Raw genomic sequence first — 19,828 nt, 5'->3', positions numbered from 1 at the left:
GCCCCCCCCCCCACCCCACCCCCCTGCCGCACTGCTTCTGCCATTGCTTGCAGGCCAAGTAGGAACCTGGAGACACCCCCCCACCCTCCTTCCCCAAAATATTCCGCCCCTGCTATACCCCCCCGCCTCCACTCTCCCCCTGCTCATTCCAGCTTAGTTTGTGGGACCCCCATCCAGGGATGTGGAGGGTAGGAGAGTGGCAGCACTAGAAACCCCAAACACATATTAAATCACCCCAGAAACACACACGAAATCACCCCAAAAACACTAAATCACCCCAAAAACCACACACGAAATCACCCCAAAACTACACACTAAATCACCCCGAAAACACACACTAAATCACCCCAAATCGTAAAAGTAGCACACGACTGTGGACATACCAGCCAAATACAGTTGATTGGTACACGGCAACCCTAATTAACTGCCTGTGTTCTCCCTTCAGCTGTTGCACAATAGTAATGCATTGTGCGATATCACATTGTGTTGCGCAGGTGAGAACGTGCACGTGTGTTGTCCCTTCAGAGTGAGGCAGTGAGAGAGGCTCTGGGGGTGGTGTAGCTGAGCTGAGAGCCGGTGTGGAAGTGTTCTTACGCCAGTCCCTCTGTACGGCCTCCGTAGATCTGGGCCTGTGCCTTCCTGCATACGCACCTCATCTTGGCTTATCTTATCTTGTGCTCCTGGAGAGCTCAATTCACACACACACACACACGCACAAACACACACACACACTTCCCAATGCTCTATGTGCACATAAGTGGCCTGACAATCACCTGTGATCAGTACACAGTCCAGGCTCAGTTTCGGCCGGGCTCTGTGTGTGTGTGAGGGGCGACGCACATGGGGGAGAGGTGAGGTAGATTAAAGAGATGCTTCAGCGATAGACACAGGGTTTACAGAGCCTCCGAAGGGATTATACCCTCGCTTCACAGCACCGAGAGAGGGAGCAGAGCGAGAGAGAGAGAGAATCACTCAATACAAACAAACGGCACGGAAAACTCCAGCGAAGGGAGATTTAGGAACGAGATGGCGTTCGATTTCCGTCTCGCACCTTCTCCCACGTTTCTCAGGAGCGGACGCTCGCAGACACGCACGCCGATAACGGTGTCCTCCACGGCGCCTGGCCACTCCCGGGCCCCTCCGGAGGAAACGTAACCCTGGTCCGCGACAGCACACAAACAGTAACACTGCCGGCAGCAAGCGCCTCTGAACTCACCCCGTCTCCGTTTTACACCACGGTCTCTAAGGCCGGGGTCCCACGCCGCTGTTCTGCGTGACAGGGAGTGGACCCGCACTGTCTGCGGGATGTGCGTGCCTCTGCGCGCTTGTCTGTGTGCAGGTTATATCACGAGAAGTGATATATCTGCGAGAGTCTCTGAATATCTGGCTAGACTCTCTCCTGTGCTGTATCCCTTTCTCTCTGTCTGTCTCTCTCAGACACACACACACAAACGCATAAACACAGAGTCACACACGCATTCTTTATCCTGGAGGTTGCAACTGATCGCTGACAGAGTTGTGTGTGCTTCTGTGTCCTGTTTGTTTGTGGCGTGTGCATCTTTGGAATGCATATCCTCTTGTTTTGACCTCGTGTTTTGAGACATTGTTAACGTGCACTTTAATAAAATTGTACCCCTTGCCAGCAACATACAATCTTTTGTTCAGAAAAAAAAAAAACTAATTTGTGCCCAAAGAGAACATCACTGTACTTTCAGGGTACGTTTGTATGTACCTCCACTGTCACTTTATTTCTGAGAGTGTAGGGCTTGTGCTCATTCTCAGCTCTGGTGCCCCTGTATCCAGGCCTTACTGCACCCCCTTGCAGCTCTCCATGGGGGTGTTTTTGTCTTTATCCGTTCCTCCAACTGTCTTATTCGGCTTGCCCCCACTCAATGCTCTCTATTTCACCCCCTGTTCAGAGGCACAGTACAGAAACCCAATCAACTATACTATACTATACTATACTATACTATACTATACTATACTATACTATACTATACTATAACTATAACCAGCTGTGAAATACGCCATTACTGGATGTCTAGTCATGTACATGAGCACCAACCATTCACACGTGTTGTCAAAGTGTATATAGAAGAAGTATGTGGTGGACCAACATCCCATTTCTGTCTCCCTGACCTCTGACCTCTCTGTCAGTCACAATGCTCTGTGTAGCGCTGTCGTTGTGTGGAAACATGCACATCGCTTTTTAAACACATCTCTCTGTTCACACTCTGTACTAATAAACTCTTTTGCACACATCTCTCTGTTCATACTCTGGACTAATAAACTCTTAACACACAGATGAGAGCTTGCTCCGAGTAATTTTTCTCTGAATGGACTTAATTTGTGTGTGTGTCTGTGTCTGTGTGTGTTCACGCATTCTCTCCTGGAGTGTGTTCTTAAATTCTCTGTTTCCTGAACTCTGGTTCAGGGTTTTATTTTTGTCCCGTTTCACCTCCTCATACAGAAAGGTTTGCCTTGAATGTGAAAGATTTTTGTGAACTGAGTGGAGATTACACTTGATTGCACGGTGTAAGAAACGGTTCATCATTCAGGACACACGTTACCAGGCAGACTGAAGAGCCTCTTTTGTTGCAGATGAGATTTTTTGGCGTGATTACATAACGCACGCTAGCCTTTTCATTTCAAAGATCACAGAACTGCGGAACCAACGCGGAAAACATAGCCTCTTGAGTATTAAGCACAGAATGTTTAAGAGGTGTCCTTTCATGTCTCTCACCATATCTCTACGTCTCTGTCACTCACTCAATCTCTCACTCTATCTTTCTCTTTCTCACTCTCTCTCTCTTATCTTATAAGGAATTGCTCATGCAGTTCTAACTCAAGGCATTTGTTCTTTTGTCGTCTTGCCTCGCTAGTTTTCCCCCCCCTAATAAAAGCGTAAAAAAAATAATAAATAATAATAAAACCACTCAAGTGGAAGTGTGGAATCCTGTATACACGGATCCCGGCTTTTTCCTATTTCTATATTTTTTTATTTGAGACATTTCCTTCTTCCTGACTGAGGCGTACGTGTGTGAGAGTATGCGGGCGGTGGGGGGGGGGGTGGGGGGGTGTCGGGGGACCGCGGGCGTGGCGCCGTGCGGTGGGGCGTCTCCGGGGCCGGCCCATGTGGGTCAGCCTGCCCCAGTTTTCCGGGCCGCAGCCGTAGGCGGAGCCAGGCGCTCGGCAGATGCGTCTGGATGGGGATTGGCTGTGCGCTCTGGCGCCGGGAGCCACGCCCCCTGCTGGCTGCTTCGGGAGCCTGATTAATGGGGCTCGCCGGCCCCATCTGACAGTAAATAAATAAAGAAGTGCAATAACGCGGGCGCCGGCGCCTAAAAATAATCCATACCGCCGCGGATGATGTAGGCCGCTGTACTGCAGGATAGCGCTTCTGCTCAATCAAATCTCTTCCTCCTTTCTCACTCTCTCTCTCTCTCTCTCTGCCCTTGTGTATTTATACGGGTAGGTTCTTACGTTTTTAACCCTTTACAGTGTGAGATAACATAACATGATGACGAGAACGGGCCGCTCAGCCCAGCAATGCTCGCCTTTTCCTACCCCTAAAGTGCACCTACTGAGATCCCAAATGAGATTAGAATGATCTTAACTGAACATTCTAATGCTGATTTAACAAACACTGCTGGTAATTTGAAAGCACAATGGAGTTCTAGAACACTGAGAGATCACAAATGTGATTAGAATGCACTTTACTGAACATTCTAATGCTGATGTAACAACCACTACTTGTAATTGTGAAAGCAGTGGAGTTCTAGAACACTGACTTAGAACATGATGATAAAAATTCCAAAAAAGATATTCCTTCAAATGGTTCATTTCAAGTACTGCTCTGGAGTGAACACGATGAAAAGGATGCAGACAAACTCATCCGCCTGTTTGCTCGATGCTGATGTATGCAGAGAGAACTAACCATCTCTGATGCTGCTTTCAACAGCCATCCTGCTGTGCTTCAATAAGGCAGTGATTCTTGGGTAGTGGTCCAGAAAGATTCATGAATAAATTTTAAGCAGGTCATAGCTGGATTTTTTTTTTTTTGGAAGACAGGAATCGCCACCCCCTCCCGCCCGCCCCCCAGTGATGCCAGGGACGAGAGGCACACTTGGCGATGCCCACCACTGTCTGACACGCGACTGCTGTCGCTACGGCGACCTCTGCTCCGACCTGCCCTCGTGGCCATTACCACACGACGGGAGTCCAGATATGATTAATTATTTCATGAATTCAGTTCTGAGGCCAGTTTCTCAAAGGGAAAGGCATGCAGTGTAGCAATACTGGAGACGTGCTGAGACCCCTTTCATCGATGTCCTTAGGGAGGACGAGAATCACACAGCCAACACAACTGTGGTAAAACTACAGAGCGCCCGCGTGTGTGTGTTTGTGTGTGTGTGTGTGTGTGTTTGTATATGCTGTTAGATGTTTATTTATTTTGGATTTTTTTGGATTTGATTTCATTGACATGTGTTCTTAATTCTGACTTCAAGAGCGGACATTGAAGAGCAGGTTTTTTTTTGGAATGTTCCTACGTCAGTGTTCTAGAACTCCGTTGTTTTCAGTTATCAGTACTGATTGTTACATCAGCATTAGAATGTTCAGCAAAGTACATTCTAAATCACATACTTGTGATCAAAGGTTAAAAATAAGTGTTTTATTATTTATTTATTTATTTATTTATTTGCAAATAGTTTAGCAAGGCCTGAAGGTCACCTCCTTTTCAATTCGACCAGTTCACCTAATCAACGTGAATTCAATTCATGATTTTTTAAAAAGTGGAATTGACCTCAGACCTCCATCACTTGTTGCCAGACCTCCGTTGGCCTAACAGACCTCACTGCCCGGAGCCTTTGTGGAGGCCTCGGCTGCAGCAAGTTTCACGCGTATCCAGGTCAGCCTCTGAAATGTGCAACATGGCCTTTCTGCAGATTGTGCAGGTATCAGCAGGTCTGCCTCGGGCCCCTCAGACGTGATAAGTGTTTCATCTCAGAGCCAGCAGCTCAGGTACGGGTGAGGAAGTTACTGTGGCTGAGTGTCCAGGTTTTTACTCCGTGATTTAGTTTACACTCTCTGAAATAAAGGCACAAAAAGTGCCTACAAATGCTTGTCGCTGGGGCGGTATCTCATAGGTACTTAAAATTGTACCCCTGGCCAGCTATACATAATGAATTTTGTGCAGTCTTTTGGCTTGGAAAATTACTGTAATTTCAGGGTACATTTGGGAAATTTGATCGTTGATGAACAAAAATGTACCTCCACTGTTGCTTTTCTGATGTGTACATATACATCCTCCCGACCTCCCCCACCCCCCCACCCCCAGCCAAATCCTCCCCGCATTTTAAAATTTTTATTTCTGGGATGAGCGTTATAAGCCCTGGGAAATGATGTATGGCTTGGCCTTAATACGTCAGATAAATGCCGGAGATCAGTCCGGTGATGTTGCGGAGGGCTCTTCACGGCAGCCATCACGGGAAGATTTGCAAATGGGAACATACACCGTGTGGCACGAGGGGGGGGGGGGGGGGTGCCCAGGGTGGCGTCTCCTTCTGTCTGTCTGTGGGGTGGGCATCCTCCCTCTGACTTTCCGGATCAGGGCCCTTCCATCATGTGAAGCAGTGGCCTGAACGTGGCCCCAGAACATGGGCCTGCCTGTCGCCTGGCGGCTACTGAGCTTGACTGATACCTGGAAGGTTGCTGGTTCAAGTCCCAGGGTAGTCACAATAAGATCATGGCAAGCCCTTGAGCGAGGCCCTTAACCCCACATTGCTCCAGGGGGGGGATTGCCCGGGCTTAGTCTAATCAACTGTAAGTGGCTTTGAATAAACGTGTCAGCTAAATAACTGCAGTGTAATGTCAATGCCAGCTGCAGAGGGGAAAATAAAACCGGAAAACAGCGGTTTCACTTTTGGGGCAAGGTCCTCTGGGATATTTCGCTTTTTTTGGGAGGCAGTCTGCAGCTCTTTTTGTTCCTGTGTCCCAGCTTTTCGCTTCCAAAACTCAGACGTCCTTTTGAGGAGGGATCGTGGCTTGTGTTGATACTTTAACCCTTTTGAGGATGGATTGTGGCTTGTGTTGATACTTTAACCCTTTTGAGGATGGATTGTGGCTTGTGTTGATACTTTAACCCTTTTGAGGATGGATTGTGGCTTGTGTTGATACTTTAACCCTTTTGAGGATGGATTGTGGCTTGTATGGATACTTTAACCCTTTTGAGGATGGATTGTGGCTTGTGTTGATACTTTAACCCTTTTGAGGATGGATTGTGGCTTATGTAGATACTTTAACCCTTTTGAGGAGGGCTTGTGTTGATACTTTAACCCTTTTGAGGAGGGATTGTGGCTTGTGTTGATACTTTAACCCTTTTGAGGAGGGACTGTGGCTTGTGTTGATACTTTAACCCTTTTGAGGAGGGATTGTGGCTTGTGTTGATACTTTAACCCTTTTGAGGATGGATTGTGGCTTGTGTTGATACTTTAACCCTTTTGAGGATGGATTGTGGCTTGTGTCAATACTTTAACCCTTTTGAGGAGGGATTGTGGCTTGTGTCAATACTTTAACCCTTTTGAGGAGGATTGTGGCTTGTGTTGATACTTTAACCCTTTTGAGGAGGGATTGTGGCTTGTGTCAATACTTTAACCCTTTTGAGGAGGGATTGTGGCTTGTGTCAATACTTTAACCCTTTTGAGGAGGATTGTGGCTTGTGTTGATACTTTAACCCTTTTGAGGAGGGATTGTGGCTTGTGTCAATACTTTAACCCTTTTGAGGAGGATTGTGGCTTGTGTTGATACTTTAGCCCTTTTGAGGATGGATTGTGGCTTATGTAGATACTTTAACCCTTTTGAGGAGGGATTGTGGCTTGTGTCGATACTTTAACCCTTTTGAGGAGGGATTGTGGCTTGTGTTGATACTTTAGCCCTTTTGAGGATGGATTGTGGCTTATGTAGATACTTTAACCCTTTTGAGGAGGGATTGTGGCTTGTGTTGATACTTTAACCCTTTTGAGGAGGGATTGTGGCTTGTGTCAATACTTTAACCCTTTTGAGGAGGGATTGTGGCTTGTGTTGATACTTTAACCCTTTTGAGGATGGATTGTGGCTTGTGTTGATACTTTAACCCTTTTGAGGATGGATTGTGGCTTGTATGGATACTTTAACCCTTTTGAGGATGGATTGTGGCTTGTGTTGATACTTTAACCCTTTTGAGGATGGATTGTGGCTTATGTAGATACTTTAACCCTTTTGAGGAGGGCTTGTGTTGATACTTTAACCCTTTTGAGGAGGGATTGTGGCTTGTGTTGATACTTTAACCCTTTTGAGGAGGGACTGTGGCTTGTGTTGATACTTTAACCCTTTTGAGGAGGGATTGTGGCTTGTGTTGATACTTTAACCCTTTTGAGGAGGGATTGTGGCTTGTGTTGATACTTTAACCCTTTTGAGGATGGATTGTGGCTTGTGTCAATACTTTAACCCTTTTGAGGAGGGATTGTGGCTTGTGTCAATACTTTAACCCTTTTGAGGAGGATTGTGGCTTGTGTTGATACTTTAACCCTTTTGAGGAGGGATTGTGGCTTGTGTCAATACTTTAACCCTTTTGAGGAGGGATTGTGGCTTGTGTCAATACTTTAACCCTTTTGAGGAGGATTGTGGCTTGTGTTGATACTTTAACCCTTTTGAGGAGGGATTGTGGCTTGTGTCAATACTTTAACCCTTTTGAGGAGGATTGTGGCTTGTGTTGATACTTTAGCCCTTTTGAGGATGGATTGTGGCTTATGTAGATACTTTAACCCTTTTGAGGAGGGATTGTGGCTTGTGTTGATACTTTAGCCCTTTTGAGGATGGATTGTGGCTTATGTAGATACTTTAACCCTTTTGAGGAGGGATTGTGGCTTGTGTTGATACTTTAACCCTTTTGAGGAGGGATTGTGGCTTGTGTCAATACTTTAACCCTTTTGAGGAGGGATTGTGGCTTGTGTCAATACTTTAACCCTTTTGAGGAGGATTGTGGGTTGTGTTGATACTTTAGCCCTTTTGAGGATGGATTGTGGCTTATGTAGATACTTTAACCCTTTTGAGGAGGGATTGTGGCTTGTGTCGATACTTTAACCCTTTTGAGGAGGGATTGTGGCTTGTGTTGATACTTTAGCCCTTTTGAGGATGGATTGTGGCTTATGTAGATACTTTAACCCTTTTGATGATGGATTGTGGCTTGTGTTGATACTTTAACCCTTTTGATGATGGATTGTGGCTTGTGTTGATACTTTAACCCTTTTGAGGATGGATTGTGGCTTGTGTTGATACTTTAACCCTTTTGAGGATGGATTGTGGCTTGTGTTGATACTTTAACCCTTTTGAGGATGGATTGTGGCTTGTATGGATACTTTAACCCTTTTGAGGATGGATTGTGGCTTGTGTTGATACTTTAACCCTTTTGAGGAGGGATTGTGGCTTGTGTTGATACTTTAACCCTTTTGAGGAGGGATTGTGGCTTGTGTTGATACTTTAACCCTTTTGAGGAGGGATTGTGGCTTGTGTTGATACTTTAACCCTTTTGAGGATGGATTGTGGCTTGTGTTGATACTTTAACCCTTTTGAGGAGGGATTGTGGCTTGTGTTGATACTTTAACCCTTTTGAGGAGGGATTGTGGCTTGTGTTGATACTTTAACCCTTTTGAGGAGGGATTGTGGCTTGTGTTGATACTTTAACCCTTTTGAGGAGGGATTGTGGCTTGTGTCGATACTTTAACCCTTTTGAGGAGGGATTGTGGCTTGTGTTGATACTTTAGCCCTTTTGAGGATGGATTGTGGCTTATGTAGATACTTTAATCCTTTTGAGGAGGGATTGTGGCTTGTGTTGATACTTTAACCCTTTTGAGGAGGGATTGTGGCTTGTGTTGATACTTTAGCCCTTTTGAGGATGGATTGTGGCTTATGTAGATACTTTAAACCTTTTGAGGAGGGATTGTGGCTTGTGTTGATACTTTAGCCCTTTTGAGGATGGATTGTGGCTTATGTAGATACTTTAACCCTTTTGAGGAGGGATTGTGGCTTGTGTTGATACTTTAACCCTTTTGATGATTGATTGTGGGTTGTGTTGATACTGTAACCCTTTTGAGGGGAGCTTGTATTGATACATTAGCCCTTTTGAGGAGGGATTGTGGCTTGTGTTGATACTTTAACCCTTTTGATGATTGATTGTGGGTTGTGTTGATACTGTAACCCTTTTGAGGGGAGCTTGTATTGATACATTAGCCCTTTTGAGGAGGGCTTGACATAGCCGATGGCACATGACATAACTGAGAGACAATTTACAAAACGTTATTGTTCGTCAGTGTGGATGCTCACCGTATCGTTATCATTATGGATACCGTTCTTGGTGCGGATGGGGCTTTACAGTGCTGGCTCCAGTCACAGTTAACACACTGACTGGCTCACACAGGCGACAGCGTTTGTGCCAGGGATCGCGGCGTCCTTGGCTGTGGGTGGTGCTCTGAACCGCGGCGTCGCTCCACAGACTCGCGCCATCGTGGGCTCCGGCTCCGGGCTCAGAGCTGCAGACGCTTTTCAGGAAGCAGCCTGACTGAGTAATGATGATGGAGGATAAATATAGAGCAAGGGCCACACGTCCTGAGAGAGAGACAGAGCTAGAGAGAGAGAGATAGAGAGCTAGAGACAGAGAGAGAGGCAGAGAGAGAGGGATAGAGAGAGAGAGAGGGAGAGGGAGTGATAGAGAGCTAGAGACATAGAGAGAGAGAGAGAGAGAGAGGCAGGGAGAGGGGAGAGAGAGAGAACAAGAGAACTAGAGAGGCAGGGAGAGAGGGATAGAGAGTGAGAGAGACAGAGGGAGAGGGAGAGTGAGAGAGAGACACACAGAGTGGAGAAGAAATTAAGAGAGGGAGAGACAGAGAGAGGGAGAGTCAGAGACAGAAAGAGAGAAGGAGAAAGCTAGTGCCGGGAGGAGTGCAGTGATGCTGAAGTGGGTCAGACGGAGCGAGTGGTGCGGGAGGGGACGTGGGCCAGGGCGACTGCGCCTCGGCGTTAAAGTGGAGACTCCGGGCGAAAGCACTCCCATGTTTTTTGGGAGATGAGCAACAACAACAACAACAACAACAACCGAATGTGGCTCTCCCTGTCGAGGTGTCCCTCCAGTAACCCCCGACCCTCCCCCCCACCGTTTTATTTCATTTCACTTTCAGAACGCTGGAGAGCACATCGAGGCCTTTAGGCGCAGCTCGCTAACGTGCTAGCTAATGGCTTGTTGACCGAGCAGCAAGGGGGGGGGTCACAGTGACTCGTCGTCCTGTCTGTGTTGGGGTTTTTTATTTATTTATTTTTTTACGAGAATGACTCAGCGCGTTTGGGGCCCAGACTGGAGCCTGGAGCCCTCCGTGCGCCAGCTGCTCCGTTTCAGTTGTTGAACCTGCGCCACACTCTCTGCGCGTTTTCCACGGCGTTAGCGCTTAGCGCTCAGCGTAATCGCCCGTTTAGCGCTCGCGCCCCTGCTCCTCCGTATCCCCTCGACGGCGTTTCTCTCTTGAATTTTTTTACGAAAGCCGAGCCTCGGGAAACGCTTTTCTCATACCTGCGTCGGGAATCTTTAATTCCCAGACCCGGCCTTGGACTCGACCCGACCCAGAAAAATTAAATTAAAAAACAGTTATGCTCCAAGACACGTTCCCATTAACCAGGGATTAATGATTCGGCCCATCTCATTACATTACATAACATTACGTTGCGTTGCGTTACATTCATCCGGCACGTACTTACTGAGTCACTCACAGTGTGAGAGAGTGCATCTGCTTAAAGCGGTATTTTCAGATCATTTCACATTAGCGCTCGATCCGTCATCCTCCGTAGTTAGTGTGTGCTTTATAACTGTTCATTTCAGCAAGGTCCCAAAAAATGAATGGGAGTGAATGGGAGCCGGAGAAATGGGAGATACCACAATACCGCTAACAGACGGTGGGGACAGGTGATGTTGCTAATATTCACTGTGTGCAAATAAAAAGCCAGTCCTGGCTAACATTACATTACAGTTATATATCTGAAGCAAAGCGACTTACAGTTGATTAGACTCAGCAAGGGACAATCCCCCTTGGTGTAATGTAGGGTTAAGGGCCCAACAGCTGTAGCTACACCGGGGATTGAACCATCAATCTTTCAGGTCCCAGCCAAGCACCTTAGCCACAAGGCTACGGACTGCTCAGGCTACAACATTCGCTGTCATTAAAGACCAATGAGTGTATGTGAAACATCAGTGAAGTAGTTAATTTACCTAGCGTGCTAACCTAGCATAGTTCAGAATTAAAACTTCCGGCTGTACAGTAGTGCTTATTCTGTTCCACTGCACATATTCGTGACGGTCTGACCTTGGAAAGGGCACTCTGCAAATGCGTTGCAATCCTGACATTTAGCCCATGCCACACTCAGTATTGATCCAAGAAATGTGCTGGTCTTTTCTGCCTCGCATGCCATCTGAACACGGATGTGATCGGTCACAAATGGAACGGACGGCATTTTATATAGCGCGTCTATCCAAAGCACTTTACAATGTGTCTCATTTACCCGTACACACACACACATACACTCACATACACACACTCACGCACACACACACACACACTCACACACACACACACAAACATACACATTCACACTGTCACTCACACACACACACACTCACACACACACACACACACTCACACACACTCACATACACTCACATACACACACTCACGCACACACACGCACTCACACACACTCACATACACTCACATACACACACTCACGCACACACACGCACTCTCACACACACACACACACACTCACACACTCACACACACTCACATACACTCACATACACACACTCACGCACACACACGCACTCACACACACACACACACACTCACACACATACACACACTCACATGTGCACTCTCACACACACGCACACAGACACACACACACACACACACACACACACACACACACTTGCACACCAACAGCAATAGGCTGCCATTGCAAGGCCAGGACGTCAGGAGAAATTGGGGCTTAGGTTTCTTGCTCAGGGACACTTTGTCACGTCCAGGGTGGGGGAATTGAACTGGCAACTCTCCGACTGCCAGACGACCGCTCTTACCTCCTGAGCTAATTTACTGTGTCCTCTGTCACAGAGTCTGAGAGAGCAGCACCCTTCACTCCGAACACAAACGTTCTCACAATGTTGCTAACATATCGTGCCGATGTTTTAACACTGACACAACATTCCAGTAACATTGTGAGAACATTTCGTGTAAGGGGACAGCCTGTCGCCTAGTGGCCACGGTGCTTGTCTGGGACCCGGAAGGTTGGTGGCTCAAGTCCCAGTGTAGCCACAATAAGATCCACACAGCTGCTGGGCCCTTGAGCAAGGCCCTTAACCCCACATTGCTCCAGGGGGGGGATTGTCCCCTGCTTGGTCTAATCAACTGTAAATCACTTTGGATGGACAAATGTCAGCCAAATAACTGTAATGTAATGTGAAATCAAGGCCGGAGTGAAGAAATCGTGTTGCCACAGTGTTGAACTCTGAACACAGCTTGAGTTCTGCGCCGTGAGTCGAGCGTAGCGCTAGCGTTAGCGCTCACGTCCTTTACTCGAGGGGCAGCCTTGCTCCTGTCTGAAGTGATGAAACTCAACTCCACGGGGCCTGTGTGTGTCCGGTGCTGAGCAGCTCCTTACGTTCTGCTGGCCCGGCAGAAACCGAGTTCTGATGCCGGAGATTTGCCGACGCACTCAATAGATCCAGCCTGCGGAAGACGACACTGACCCACAATAACGCCATAATCCCCCCCCCCCCCCCCCCCCGGCTCATCCTAAAAATACCTCTGCTGGTCTTCTACTCTACGTAATGCGATTGAATGCTATTTGCTGACATTATTGTCGATTAAAATACTAAAATAGCAAATTGTCTACGATGGCTCCCTGTTCAGAGCAATGGGAGACACGGGTTTGCTTTCCCCCCCCGCCGAAGCCAGGAGAGCTGTCGGAGGCAACACGATATTTTCGAGTATCAGAGTATTTTATTATGGCTCAAACTGCAGAGAGCAGCAGTTTCGTTTGGAGGAGGAAGGGAAGTGCGTTATCCCTCATGAAAGCTCCAGGGAGTGGCAGAGAGGACTGCTTAGGGAGGCTGAAGTCAGCCGTGATGTAGTGGACGTGTTCTGGAGTGCCTGGATGATCGTAGTATTGTAACAGCATGGTAAATAGACTGCATTCGTATTGTGCTTTTACAATTAACACCTCTCGCTCACCCATTCACACACACTCTCACACACCAACGGCGAATGGCTGCCATGCAAGGCACCAACCAGCTCGTCGGGAGCAGTTGGGGGTTAGGTGTCTACGACAAAAAACCGTCTGGCAAGTAGGCCCTGAGGACTGGAGTTGAGAAACACGGAGCTAGACCATACTCAATAAGGTCTGGAGTAGCAAAGCTAGACAGTACTCAATAAGGTCTGGAGTAGCAAAGCTAGACAGTACTCAATAAGGTCTTGAGTAACACAGCTAGACAGTACTCAATGAGGTCTCGTGTAGCAAAGCTAGACGGTACTCAATAAGGTCTGGAGTAGCAAAGCTGGACAGTACTCAATAAGGTCTTGAGTAACACAGCTAGACAGTACTCAATGAGGTCTCGTGTAGCAAAGCTAGACGGTACTCAATAAGGTCTGGAGTAGCAAAGCTGGACAGTACTCAATAAGGTCTCGAGTAACACTGTTAGACAGTACTCAATAAGGTCTCGAGTAACACTGTTAGACAGTACTCAATAAGGTCTCGAGTAACACAGCTAGACAGTACTCAATAAGGTCTCGAGTAACACTGTTAGACAGTACTCAATAAGGTCTGGAGTAGCAAAGCTGGACAGTACTCAATAAGGTCTCGAGTAACACAGCTAGACAGTACTCAATAAGGTCTCGAGTAACACTGTTAGACAGTACTCAATAAGGTCTTGAGTAACACTGTTAGACAGTACTCAATAAGGTCTTGAGTAACACAGCTAGACCGTACTCAATAAGGTCTCGAGTAACACTGTTAGACAGTACTCAATAAGGTCTCGAGTAACACAGCACACCTCTGAGTCCATTGTGCTGTTGGAAATGGACACGGATTTAGGCCAACTGTACTATAAATACAGCGGTTAGGTAAAAGGAGACAAGGTGCGGGTTCATCAGTTGCAGTTTTTGCATCACTGCAAGTTTGTATTGTTTGTGTGTGTGTGTGTGTGTGTGTGTTTGTGTGCATGTGTATGCTTGTGTGTGAGGGTTTGTGTGTGTGTGTACCCATACAAAGTTTGTGGATAGCACCATCATTGATGGATGACCTCGCTGGATTATAACGAGAAACTGACTTGGTGACAGGCCAGATTGATCACATGGCTGTTGGTCATTTTATTTGATGAACTAAATCAAGGTTGATTGACCGATTGATTGATTTGTATTTTTGGTAAAATGATGCGTCCATCATTGATGCAAGTTATGCCCAGAGGATTTGGCACCTAAAACCATTAACAAATATCTGCAAAACCGTTAGTCTAGCTCTTATATAATGTGCTGTTTCTGGAGCTTACGGAAATTTCCAGCCAGACGTTGAAGCAGGAGGAGCGTGTTTCTGGTGAGGGAAGAGGCTCTTGGTGCGGTCCTGTCTGTTCTCCTCTCTGTCAGCCTCTGGTCCTGGGGGAGGGGGGCAGGGAGGAAGGGGGAGGGGGGGGGTGTCTTTCAGGATGTTTCGTTCTCACTGCGGGGCAAAACAGCCACATCAGATAAGGCTGAGGCCGCGACTGAATCCAAACGTCCACCCAAGCACCAGCGGGGCGCTGCCAGAGCCGGGCCCTGTCTGAGACCGGGTCGGAGGGCGGTCGTGGAGCTGGCCTTCACTGACGCCAGGGCTGTCATGTGGGATCACGGGCAGGGCTGCAGCTCGCACCGCTAAAAGACAGCTTGTTGTCCCCGTCGCGAAAGTAGGGTGGTTACACAATACTGCGCGTAGCCTAATGGATTAGCGGAGAAAGTGCGTGTCTCCTGGGTTAGCTGTTAAATACCAGGGTGTACAGATGTACAGGGGCAGATGCCATGCAATTCGTTGCTCAGAACGACACTGACGGTAAGTGTGGAACACTGTCCGTGTAATTGGGTGAGAATTGATGTGCTGTATTCGCGTGTGTGTGTCAGCGGCCGTCAGAGGGAACTAACGTGGGGGGTGACTTCTGTTTCCGCTACAGCAGGTTCTGCCGTGACACTCGGGGGACTGAAGCCAGCGCAGCGCCCGGAACCACAGGGAGAAGTGCGGCCACACTCGACAGAACAACAGGTCTTCGCAACAGACTTCCTATCGGGTGAGATTCATTCTCCTCTCCGCCTTTCCTTCCCCCACACCACTCTCAACGCGCTGTGCTACACCTTACGACGTGCAACACTGTCAAACAATCCCGTGCCCATAAAATACCCAGAGCCCTTCTGTGCTGCTAACCCATAACACACACGCACATAACACACCCACGGTGTCTCGGTGATTCTGCGGAAAACATTTAGACAGAAGCTGCGGACGCCGTAATCCTCTTAACTTCATGCCGTCCACATCCCAGCACCCTGCCGGGTCCTTGTCGAGCTTCAGAAAAGACTACAATTTGGCAGGTCCACATAAATCAGAACCGCTCACAGTCTCAATTTCGGCTCTTAGACGTGCGTAGCTGCGCTAAGCCGCCAGCGTTTTTCCACAGAGAGAGGAATTTAAACAGTATAGCCGTTAAAAATTTCTTTTTAAATCAAGGCATCCCACAAATAGCCATAATACACAGACATGTTTGAGTGTTCAGCATGCGAATGTTTCATAATCAAAAACCACATTTGGGATATTTGCATTAAATGAGTACCTTTAAGTCTCTCTCTTCCATGTCTGCTGGTCATAGAATGGTAACACCTACTGTATATAACACATAGGCACTACATAGGCATTTATAAGCACTTATATCAATAACCAACCTAAGGATCTTGTGTCACTTCACTTGGTATGTCATAGTAAAGTCACTCACTGCATCATTGTCGACATACAGTGTGCCCATTTGTGGTTATTGACATAAGCGCTTACGAATGCTTACGCAGTGCTTATGAATGTGCTATGCCGTGCTTATGAAGGTTGTTACATATGTATGAACTGAGAGTGCTGTCTGAGCTCCTCCCTCTCTCCCTCCACAGGCCCAATGATGTCGGGGTTCGGGAACCAGTGGGACAGCCAGCCAATAGGCTCCCAGATACAGGGCGGTGGCCTAATGGGCCCTTTCCCAGGTTAATATCTCTACTGTTCCTCTCTGACTTATTTAAAGTCACGGTGCTGTACTTACTGTAGGGCTATAGTATTTCTGGCCACATCAGTCATCATTTGATCTCATTTCTATTCTCCGTGCCGTGCTGAGGCCTTGAGGGATCTGACAGCATGGATAGATCCGTTGTTGATTGATGCCTTCGCGGAGATTTTTGCATTCTTGTCTTTCGGTTATGCAACAAATTAAATCCGTGTTCTTCTGAGTACACCGTCGTGAAGTAGGTCATCGTGATTGCGTGAGAGTAATCTGGGAAAATGTATACCCTGACTATTTCTGACGTTTCAGGACCCCGATCCCAGCATGATGCAAGAACCATTGTTTTTTTGGGGGGTTTTTTTTAGCAGTAGATACATTTAACCCTTTAAAGTATGATCTTAACTGAACATTCTAATGCTGATGTCACAATCACTACAGGTGATTGGAAGAAATGCAGTTCTAGAACATCATTACTTGATTGAAGAAAATCTAAAAAAAGTAATAGATCAAGTTTGCAGTAGTGGACAATAACACAGCACTTGCTTATTGTTTGGTCAGTAAACATTTGCAGACAGAAGTATGCAACTGACCTTTATTGTTTTTTGTTTTTTTTAAATGCCATTTAATGTTTGAGACAGACCATTTTATGAAAAGGTCAGTATTTCTGAGATTATTATATAAATATATATAATAAATATAGATGGATATAAAAGCACAAACAAACATAAAACTTCACGTTCACATCTTACATATATGTACTATGTGTGGTGTGGGAATGATTTCCACCCATTGGTCACCATGCCATGATTGCCTTGGCAACAGGCGCATCCTGTATTAAGGCCAATCCAGAGCAAGACCGATGACTATGATGGTAACTATGAATGTATCGTATCGACAACGATGACGAACAATATCTTTGGGATCACTTTCAGAGTGATTTCTTCCAGCTGCATCAACGATAAAACACTTACAGCCAATCAAAATCCATCCGAATTTACAGGACGTCATCACATTACATTAATGGCATTTGGCCGACGCTCTTATCCAGAGTGACGTACAACAAAGTGCAAAGTGCATACCCATAACCAGGGATAAGTGCACGGAAAGCCCCTAGAGGAAAGTACAAATTCACCTTCAAATTTGCAGATAACATAGACGAGAGGCTATTTACAGATTGTTCATCAGTGTGGACTCTCACGTCGTTATGGTTATAGTTATGGTTATAGTTACAGTTCTTGGTGTGGATGTTCACATCACTATGGTTATAGTTATGGTTATAGTTATAGTTCTTGGTGTGATTGCTCACATCATTATGGTTATGGTTATAGTTATGGTTATAGTTATAGTTCTTGGTGTGGTTACTCACATCGTTATGATTATAGTTATGGTTATAATTATAGTTCTTGGTGTGGATTCTCACCTCGTTATGGTTATAGTTATGGTTATAGTTATAGTTCTTGGTGTGGTTGCTCACATCGTTATGGTTATAGTTATAGTTCTTGGTGTGGATGCTCACATCATTATGGTTATAGGTGTGTTTATAGTTCTTGGTGTGGTTTCTCACATCGTTATGGTTATATACAGGCGCTATATAAATGCCTGCCATTTATAGGTGTGTTTATAGTTCTTGGTGTGGTCTCTCACATCCTTATGATTATAGTTATAGTTCTTGGTGTGGTTTCTCACATCGTTATGGTTATAGTTGTGTTTATAGTTATAGTTCTTGGTGTGGTTTCTCACATCGTTATAGTTATAGTTATAGTTCTTGGTGTGGATGCTCACATCATTATGGTTATAGGTGTGTTTATAGTTATAGTTCTTGGTGTGGTTTCTCACATCGTTATGGTTATAGTTATAGTTCTTGGTGTGGATGCTCACATCGTTATGGTTATAGTTATAGTTCTTGGTGTGGATGCTGACATCATTATGGTTATAGGTGTGTTTATAGTTATAGTTCTTGGTGTGGATGCTCACATCGTTATGGTTATAGTTATAGTTCTTGGTGTGGATGCTCACATCGTTATGGTTATAGTTATAGTTCTTGGTGTGGTTTCTCACATCATTAAGGTTATAGTTATAGTTCTTGGTGTGGATGCTCACATCATTATGGTTATAGGTGTGTTTATAGTTCTTGGTGTGGATGCTCACATCATTATGGTTATAGTTATAGTTCTTGGTGTGGATGCTCACATCCTTATGATTATAGTTATAGTTCTTGGTGTGGTTTCTCACATCGTTATGGTTATAGTTATAGTTCTTGGTGTGGATGCTCACATCCTTATGATTATAGTTATAGTTCTTGGTGTGGTTTCTCACATCGTTATGGTTATAGTTATAGTTCTTGGTGTGGATGCTCACATCCTTATGACTATAGTTATAGTTCTTGGTGTGGTTTCTCACATCGTTATGGTTATAGTTATAGTTCTTGGTGTGGATGCTCACATCCTTATGATTATAGTTATAGTTCTTGGTGTGGTTTCTCACATCGTTATGGTTATAGTTATAGTTCTTGGTGTGGATGCTCACATCATTATGGTTATAGTTATAGTTCTTGGTGTGGATGCTCACATCGTTATGGTTATAGGTGTGTTTATAGTTCTTGGTGTGGTTTCTCACATCGTTATGGTTATAGTTATAGTTCTTGGTGTGGATGCTGACATCATTATGGTTATAGGTGTGTTTATAGTTATAGTTCTTGGTGTGGTTTCTCACATCGTTATGGTTATAGTTATAGTTCTTGGAAGGGCCTTATGGAGATAAGCTGGGATGTTGTGAGTGTGGCCTTCTCTGAGTCGGCGGGTTTGGAGACGGGAGTCGGTGGCGTGAGGGCGCTGTCCGCCGCAGTACAGCCCCGGCCGCCACGCTTGTCAGACCCGATCAGGGTCCGGACCGGCCCACCGGGGACCGGCGCAAATGGGAGCCCGTTTCTGATGCGCGGCTCACTTTGACCGATCGCTCAGCGGCCTCGATCGATGCCGTGCCGCCTCATCTTTCTGTCCGTCAGGGAATCGGATTCCTCGTCAGCCACGCCAGCGATGCGGAAAACTCGCCGCCCCCCTTTCTCTCCTCTTTCTCCCTCTCTCTCCATCTCTCCATCTCTCCCTCCGTCTCTCTCTCTCTCTCCTTCTCTCCCTGTCTCTCCTACCGCTCATTCCAATCCCTTATTTTTTCTCCTCTTGTCTGTTTTTCTTACTCCTTTTCTCGCACCGTCCGTCGGGAGAGGCTGGGAAAAGATGAAAGAAAAAGAAGTAAAGGAAAGGGAAATTGGGAAAAGGTGAATTGGGCGCAAAATGTCGGTTTGAAACCACGTCAGTTACAGACGTGGCAGATGGGGAGAGGTGGACCCACAGGTCAGTTACAGACGTGGCAGATGGGGAGAGGTGGACCCACAGGTGGATCATTAGTACATCATGCCTTAGGAAAAAATGCTCGTCCTCGTTTTTACGTACAAGAAAGGAAAGTTCGGGTGTTGTTACCTTC

General features: G+C 46.3%; 1 protein-coding gene across 1 annotated transcript in view; it reads left to right on the top strand.

The window, feature by feature from the left end:
• LOC133125973 (uncharacterized) overlaps positions 1 to 19,828 on the top strand; it is a 58,658-nt gene that overhangs the window by 27,068 nt on the left and 11,762 nt on the right. Inside the window, exons 3-4 of the mRNA XM_061237734.1 lie at positions 15,272 to 15,385; positions 16,245 to 16,334. Of these exons, the coding sequence (XP_061093718.1) occupies positions 15,272 to 15,385; positions 16,245 to 16,334 (204 nt within the window). The remainder of the gene's footprint in view (positions 1 to 15,271; positions 15,386 to 16,244; positions 16,335 to 19,828) is intronic.

This window comes from Conger conger, chromosome 4, assembly GCF_963514075.1.
Source record: "Conger conger chromosome 4, fConCon1.1, whole genome shotgun sequence".
NCBI classification, from domain to species: domain Eukaryota; kingdom Metazoa; phylum Chordata; class Actinopteri; order Anguilliformes; family Congridae; genus Conger; species Conger conger.
This window is presented reverse-complemented; position numbering and strand designations above follow the sequence as displayed.